Source organism: Gekko japonicus, unplaced genomic scaffold (genome assembly GCF_001447785.1).
Source record: "Gekko japonicus isolate JY-2015 unplaced genomic scaffold, Gekko_japonicus_V1.1 scaffold1424, whole genome shotgun sequence".
NCBI lineage: Eukaryota > Metazoa > Chordata > Lepidosauria > Squamata > Gekkonidae > Gekko > Gekko japonicus.
In genome coordinates this window covers 114,686-122,077 of record NW_015173173.1, presented here as the reverse complement: position 1 = coordinate 122,077, position 7,392 = coordinate 114,686, and the positions used below count along the sequence as shown (strand labels likewise).

The 7,392-nt window shown below is 43.7% G+C and overlaps 1 protein-coding gene across 1 annotated transcript in view; it reads left to right on the top strand.

Moving 5' to 3' along the window:
* POU2F1 (POU class 2 homeobox 1) overlaps window positions 1-7,184 on the top strand; it is a 130,830-nt gene extending 123,646 nt beyond the window's left edge. Inside the window, exons 14-16 of the mRNA XM_015422554.1 lie at window positions 3,544-3,889; window positions 4,980-5,068; window positions 6,853-7,184. Coding sequence (XP_015278040.1) covers window positions 3,544-3,889; window positions 4,980-5,068; window positions 6,853-7,166 — 749 coding nt within the window. The 3' untranslated portion in view covers window positions 7,167-7,184. The remainder of the gene's footprint in view (window positions 1-3,543; window positions 3,890-4,979; window positions 5,069-6,852) is intronic.
* Window positions 7,185-7,392: the final 208 nt, after the last annotated feature.

Here is a 7,392-nt window from a genome sequence, read left to right as displayed (position 1 = left end):
TTGGGAGGGCGAGGGGTGGGCGGAGCTTCTAGGGATATTTCGGGGAGGCACCAGCCCCGGCACCCCCGCGAAGATTACGCCAGTGTCAAAATCCATTGTTGACAGAATGGTGTCCTCCCATACCTGGCTGTGCTGCATGGTTGCCAAATTCTTTTGGGTCTTACCAACTATGCATGCTTTCAGAGGGCTTAACCAGTTTGGGGAGAAGCAGGGGGTCTCCATCCTCTGTGGAGAGAAAACTATTCAAGGTGGGGCTTCTAGGGAAATTCCATCCTCTGTGGAGAGAAAACTATTCAAGGTGGGGCTTCTAGGGAAATTTCGGGGAGGCACCAGCCCCGGCACCCCCGCGAAGATTACGCCAGTGTCGAAATCCATTGTTGACAGAATGGTGTCCTCCCATACCTGGCTGTGCTGCATGGTTGCCAAATTCTTTTGGGTCTTACCAACTATGCATGCTTTCAGAGGGCTTAACCAGTTTGGGGAGAAGCAGGGGGTCTCCATCCTCTGTGGAGAGAAAACTATTCAAGGTTTCGTCTTAGTCTTCCTGTCCTTCCATTGGCTCAGCTGCGTTGCTCCTCAGAGGGAGGGAGAGAAAGAGAAAAGGTGGAAAAGGGAGAGAAACGTGAAGAAAGGCACAGAGGAAAGGGAGGTAAATACTCAAAAACATGATAAGCAAGAAAGAAAAGGTTTTAATTTGTAGTTTATAGGGTGTTGAGTTCTTGGAGCTCCTACTTAGAGCCCATACTTCCTGCTAAGACAGGAAATTAACTGAGTCAGTGGGTGAATCCTACCCAACAAAACAGCATGACAACTCACAAACTGTATTCTGATTACTTCCCTTGAGCTATAAATAAAGTAAATTAATTAATTAAAAAATGTGACCAAGATGGTACTACTTGTCTGAGATTGTGTGTCCAGATAAAACCAAATAGAATCTGGTGGCATGGAGAATACCTCACGGTTACACCCCTCAGCAGCTCTGATGGATGTACTCCTGAATGTGAGATAATGCACCTTTTTCCAGATGCTTTTTTTTCCAGTAAGTGGAAATGCTTCTCTTTGGCTCTGGAATAGGACTCTGTCACCTGTTCCATCACCTCAGTGTTTGAGTATTTAATCTACATTTTTATAGATTGGGATACTGTTCCTCTTAAGTGCATCTGATGTTCATTTCAGCTGCAAGACCCCACCGGGAATGGCATTCTTCCTTTACCCATCCTGTAGTGAAGGCATTTATCAAGGGCTTCATCAGACTCAGTCCACCCATTTCACCACAATGTTCTACCATCGAATCTGCAGACCACTTTTTGGATTCTCGAAGAGCACTGGCATTCTGCTTGAACAGGATGGCACCTAAGCTATGCAAGTCTAAGTTTACATGACATAGACACCAGCCATCATTCAAAACCATGCCATATGTGTCTGCTATTTTGGTCCTAGCAGGGAATAGAGTATCTTTTCACAGGGCTTTAGTCACTAGGTGTCAACCACCATTAAACTCTTCTATGAGATGGCTCACAAGCCCTTTCCAGGAATTGTATGAGTGGATTCCTCTTCAGTCTTCAGCTGTGAAGTATCCTGTTACCAGAACTCTGTAGGAGGGCTTCCTTCTTTGTGAGACAATATGGCTTGGATATCAGATTGTGTAAAGAAGGAAAACTGGTTGATTACCTGTAATGGATGTTACTGGTCATCTGTTCAGTTGGCTGATACGACCTCCTTCCACACAACAGGTACTTCTGATTTATGTACATAAGTATTTGTCATCAAGTCGCAATCTAATTCTGGTTGCTGGTGACCCCAGCAAAGGAAATGAGAAGCAGAGGTGTTTTGCCATTACCTTTCTTGGTGATCTCCCTTCCAAGTACTGACCCTGCTTAGCTTCCGAGATCTGATGAGATGGCCATGTTGCCCCCCCCCCCCCGGCTTTTACCGTGTTGTGGCATTGTTTGGGGGAAGCCATGACTTTCCTCCTTAGTCATGTACAGTGATATGTGGGCTTGAAAGGGGGAGACGATTCCATCCCTAAAAGCTTACCTCTTTGAAAGTTCCAAGTTGAGATTCTGCAAAGACATGGAGCCCATTTATGTAATTGCACAGTAGCCCACATTAAAAAAACCCGGTAAACAACGAGTTTTTGTGAGTTCAGAATGAGGTAGCAGAAAGCAGCTGGAGGATTTGCTTAGATACCAACCATCAATAATCCTTACTCTTCCTTCTGCTCTTTACAATGCAGTTGCCAGAGGAATGGCACTTGCTGTTGTCTAGTGAAGCTCCACAACAGAGGACCACACTGCACAAGCAGAAGAAAAGTATAGGCTCCAACTTCAAGTTTACTGTTTGCACATGTCAGATAAGATATTCCATATATTTAAATGTGGGTCTACATTGCCACCATTTGACCAGTGCGATATCACTCAGTGTTGTGTCCATATCTCCACTGTGGCTATGTGAACTTTTTATCCATGGCTTCATCAAGCTCTGTCCTTGGACTGTGAGGGAAAATTAAGGAATGACATTCAGAGGGAATATGTATATTTTAGTCCTAAGGTTGACTAGGCCTCATCCAGCCACCTTCGTACCCTTTGTTAGATCTTTCTGCTGTATTAGAGAAACTCAGTACATCGTATTCTGGTTGAGATATAATGGCCAACCCGTGGTTTGGCCACTAGGTCCAAATGTTGGGCACTCATACTCCCGCCTCTTTTTCTTTGCACGTTCCAGCTTGCTTCCTGGTTTGGGGAAACCATAGTTTGCTGTTGCATTCAGATTGCCAATCTATGTTATGTCTTTGGTCAGCAAGTAGGGATGGAATCCTTGAGGGGGAAAGGGAGCATCTAAGCCTGAGGCCATCTGATGGCCAAGGTATGAGCCTGCTGTTTTGTCTGAAATGGACCTATGGGGAGAGGCCCTAGCGAGTGAATGTGGCAACATTTAATTAGGGGGTTATTAGGTTTTAATGGTCTTCTCTGTTTTATGGATCATTTTTATGCTGCTTATGTCTAATGGTTTGTGTGTGTAGATTCAGGTGGGTAGCTTTGTTGGTCTGAAGCAACAGGACAAAGTTTGAGTCCGGTGGCACCTTTTAAAACTTTGTTGGCTTGTGTGTGTGTTTATGACTTTGTTTTTTAATTTGGTTTTTAAATGTAAGCCACCTGAAGCAGGATTCTGAAGAAGTGGCATAGAAATATTCTAAATAAATAAATAAGTTTGTACATGCATATTGCTCACACCCAAAATGTCATTGAACAGAGGTTAATGGTAAACAGCATTGAGTGAAGTGGCACAGTGTGAAAAGTGGGCCTTTCCTTTACTTGCAGTGCTCTGCAAAGTAGATCTGCTTTTGATTCACATCTGAGGCCATTCACCGTCATTTCTGCTGGGAATGTCCACTTGGTTTCTCTGATAGTAAGGTAGTAGATGTCTGTGCTTTGCCCTTTCATTCCAGCAGGTTGGCATCCTTTTGTGCAGTGCATTTCATGTGGGTACAGGTCTTTTCCAAACATGTCGGACATTTTAATCTAATTGAAACCCTCCTTTCAGGCACCACGGAAACCCTCCCCAACAACACAGCGACTGTGATTTCTACCGCTCCTCCAGCTTCCTCGGCAGTGACATCACCCTCACTGAGTCCCTCTCCTTCTGCCTCCGCTTCCACTTCCGAGGCGTCCAGTGCCAGTGAGACCAGCACAACACAGACAACCTCCACCCCCATGTCCTCAGCTCTTGGGACCAGCCAGGTGATGGTAACTGCTTCTGGTTTGCAAACGGCAGCAGCAGCTGCACTACAAGGAGCTGCGCAATTGCCTGCAAATGCAAGTCTTGCTGCCATGGCGGCAGCAGCGGGGCTGAATCCAGGCTTGATGGCATCCTCGCAGTTTGCAGCTGGGTAAGTATTTTCCCTTTAAAAACTTGTTCTGTTTGGGAGTTGGTCACCTTCTTCATTTAGTAGTTAAGTGAAAAAGATAATGTTTGGAAAATAAAAGGTGAAGTGTTAATGTCTGAAAGTTTCATTTCAAGATCTAAACCTTTCTGCCACTTTTATTTTCTTTTTAGAGACCATGATTCTTGAAATTTTGAGAGTTGCTGTGTGATGCTATAGATATAATTAAGGAATAATAGCCAGTCTCATAAGCTTGATTGGGATATGTTGGGCAGCTGTGATACAATGGTGGTGGTGGGAAGTGCCATAAAGTCACAGCCAATTTCTGGCAGCCCCTTAGGGTTTTCAAGACAAGAGATCTTCAGAGGTGGTTTGCCATTGCCTGCCTGCCTGCCTGCCTGCCTGCCTGCCTGCCTGTGTGTCACAACCTTAGACTTCCTTGGTGGTCTCCCATCCAAATAGTAACCAAGGCCAACTCTATTTAGCTTCCGAGATCTGATGAGATCAGGTTAGCCTGGGCCATCCAAGTCGGAGTTGTGATTTGCCACTATGAAAAAAAGAATCCAGAAGACATTGGGAACTCCCTTGTGTGATCTTCCTGACTCTGCACTCATCCACATAGTTGTTAGTTCTAGATTTGTAGAAATGCAAACCAATATTTCAGACTTTCTCATTCCCATTCTCATGGTTTCAGGACAAACCAAATGATAGTTTGCTGACTCGAATGTAACAGCAAACTCTAGTTTGCCACAGACACAAAATAGCTAAGCCACCATGTGTCCTTTTTAGGAGAAAGGCAGAATAGAGGGGTTTTTTAAAAAGTTATTTACAATTTAATTTATGCTTTTTGTGCTTGAGGGAAGGAGATTGTATGAGTAAGCCCAAGAACTCTTTCTTGTAGGGGCAAGCAATGGTCTGCTTAACCACGTCATGGAGTGCTGTCAGGATCTTCCTAAATCTGTGATAAATTTGAGGGGAAATACAATTTTGTCCCTAAGTCCTGTCTTTGTAGACTAATATGTAGAATGTGTTTCGAGCCGCCCACCTGGAAATTATTCAGTCCATCTTGTTTTTGTTTCCTGTTTTGAAATTACAGAGGTGCCTTACTCAGTCTCAACCCAGGGACACTAGGCGGTGCTCTCAGCCCAGCTCTGATGAGTAACAGTACACTGGCAACTATTCAAGGTTAGTAGACTACAGCTGGCTTAACATCTCTGCTCATTTGTGTTCTATTTTTCCCAAAAGAAAGGCTGAAATGCTAGGTGCGCATACTTGGAAAAATCCCATTGAAATCAATAGGTGACTGTAGTATAACATTCTTAGGCTTAAGCTGTGATGGTTTTCATTGTCCCCTTCTGACTTTCTCATTGTCCCCTTCCCACTGCAGCCCAAAATGTCCCACAAACTTCTGCTTCTAGGCACAGCAGAGCCCCAGGAGCATCATGAATAGGTATATCTGCTAGGAACCTCTGTAATCCAGTTGCCTCTCTGGGTCTTTAGAAGCAGACCAACACAACTATCCTAGCATCCCCAGGTGGTGGGATTGTGCCTTCAGAAGGTGGGAGTTGGCTCATGCCAACAGCATGTCTGCTCCTTACCCCAGATAATTGAATTTCTGTTTCAGACCACAGCAGAAAACTAAATCCAAAATATGTTCTGCCATGTGTGCAGTCAGTTACTATATCTGAGAAATCTATGGTTGTCACATCAGTGGAAGATTAAGGGCTGCACTGACCCCAGTATAGTGAGATGGGAGAATGGTAGGATAGCCACCTATTTACCTGAATACCAGTAAAGTACTGATACTGGCATGCAGGAATACTGATATTTTTGGGGTCCAATAGACCTGAATCGGGGGGAAAAACTAATTATTATTTTTTGCACACCCCTAGTCAGTGTCATGGAGACTGTAATATTCAAACTAAGATGCACATAAATTATAGTGATCACCATAAATTCCTGCAAAATCTGAAATACAAGACTATTAAATACAGCATTTAATGTAAAATGCAGTGGAAATACTTCAGAGGCAAATTGCCATGAATTATTGTGCAATGGATGGCCTTTTGTACAAATTATTGCCCCAGCAGGGTTTTTTTTTAATGTTGGGGGTTTTTTTATCCTACTTAGACTCTGATTCCTATTAGAGATGCACGGAAACCCTCAGAGAAATTTTGTGATTAATGAAACTTCAAGATTCCTTCAAAATTCTTTTGATGTTGCTCTTGAAAAGAAGCCCCCAGATTAGATTCAGATTAGTTTCAGCAGCCAAAAGCATCTGATTTGTATAGCATATAGTCTGATTAATGTAAAGTACATAAGTGTAAGCAAATGATGTTTTGGAGCATAAAGAAATACCTTTCATTGATGTTCATAATCAAGATCTTTATTTAGTTGTTTTTTGTTTGTTCACAAAATTAGCTAGCTGCTTATTAGGTTTTGCAGGCCAAAATAAGTGTGGTGGCAAATGGAACTGTTCTTAGGATGAAGTGATTCTTCAGAGTGAGCAGGTACTTAAATGATCAGATTATCACATCACTCAGATGCTCAAAGGTAGATGACCTACTGTTATCATAGAACCGTTCTGGGGGATGGAGTCTCTAAAAGATTTAAAGCACTGTTACGGTGGTTAAAAATCCAACTTTACCTGTTTTTTTGCTTGAAATTTTCAAAGACTTAATGTGTCTTTACAGCAAATGCTGTTAGTTATAGGGTAAAAAGGTGTATTTCCTTACAAGAAAATTAATTCACTTTGCATATCCACAAGAGGCCTTAAAATCTTCTCTAGGCTATCGTCAGTCCTCTATTCCGTGTCACTCTAAATCCAGCTTCTCTGGCATTGTAGATTGGTCAGAAGAAGGTTCCTTTCAGGACTCATCTCTATTAGCGATCAAGTTTACAAAATATAGTAAAGCACTGTTCCTTTTAGAGCAGCCAATGCTAATGTTGTCTACTTCATTCTCTTTTAGCTCTTGCATCTGGTGGCACTCTTCCAATAACATCACTGGATGCAACTGGAAACTTGGTATTTGCTAATGCCGGAGGTACGCCCAACATCGTAACTGCCCCCCTGTTCCTGAACCCGCAGAACCTTTCACTGCTCACCAGCAACCCTGTTAGCTTGGTCTCTGCAGCTGCAGCCTCCGCAGGGGCCTCTGGACCAGTCGCCAGCCTTCACGCCACCTCCACCTCAGCAGAGTCTATCCAGAACTCTCTCTTCACAGTGGCCTCCGCCAGCGGAGCTGCCTCCACCACCACCACTACGGCCTCCAAGGCGCAGTGAGTGGGGCCGAGCTGTGCTGCCCCCTGCCTGTGAGAGTGGCTGCTGGCTGGGCGTATAAACTGCAAAATGTGATTGGCTTCCTCTCACCGTGTTGCTGGGGACAAGGGAGAGAAGGAAAAAGACAAGGAAAGGAAGAGGAAAAGAAAAACAGGAAGGATTTAAAACTGGGACAGACATTTGCCTAATTTTATAATAAACACTGTCTTTTCAGGATTGCTTCATTGAT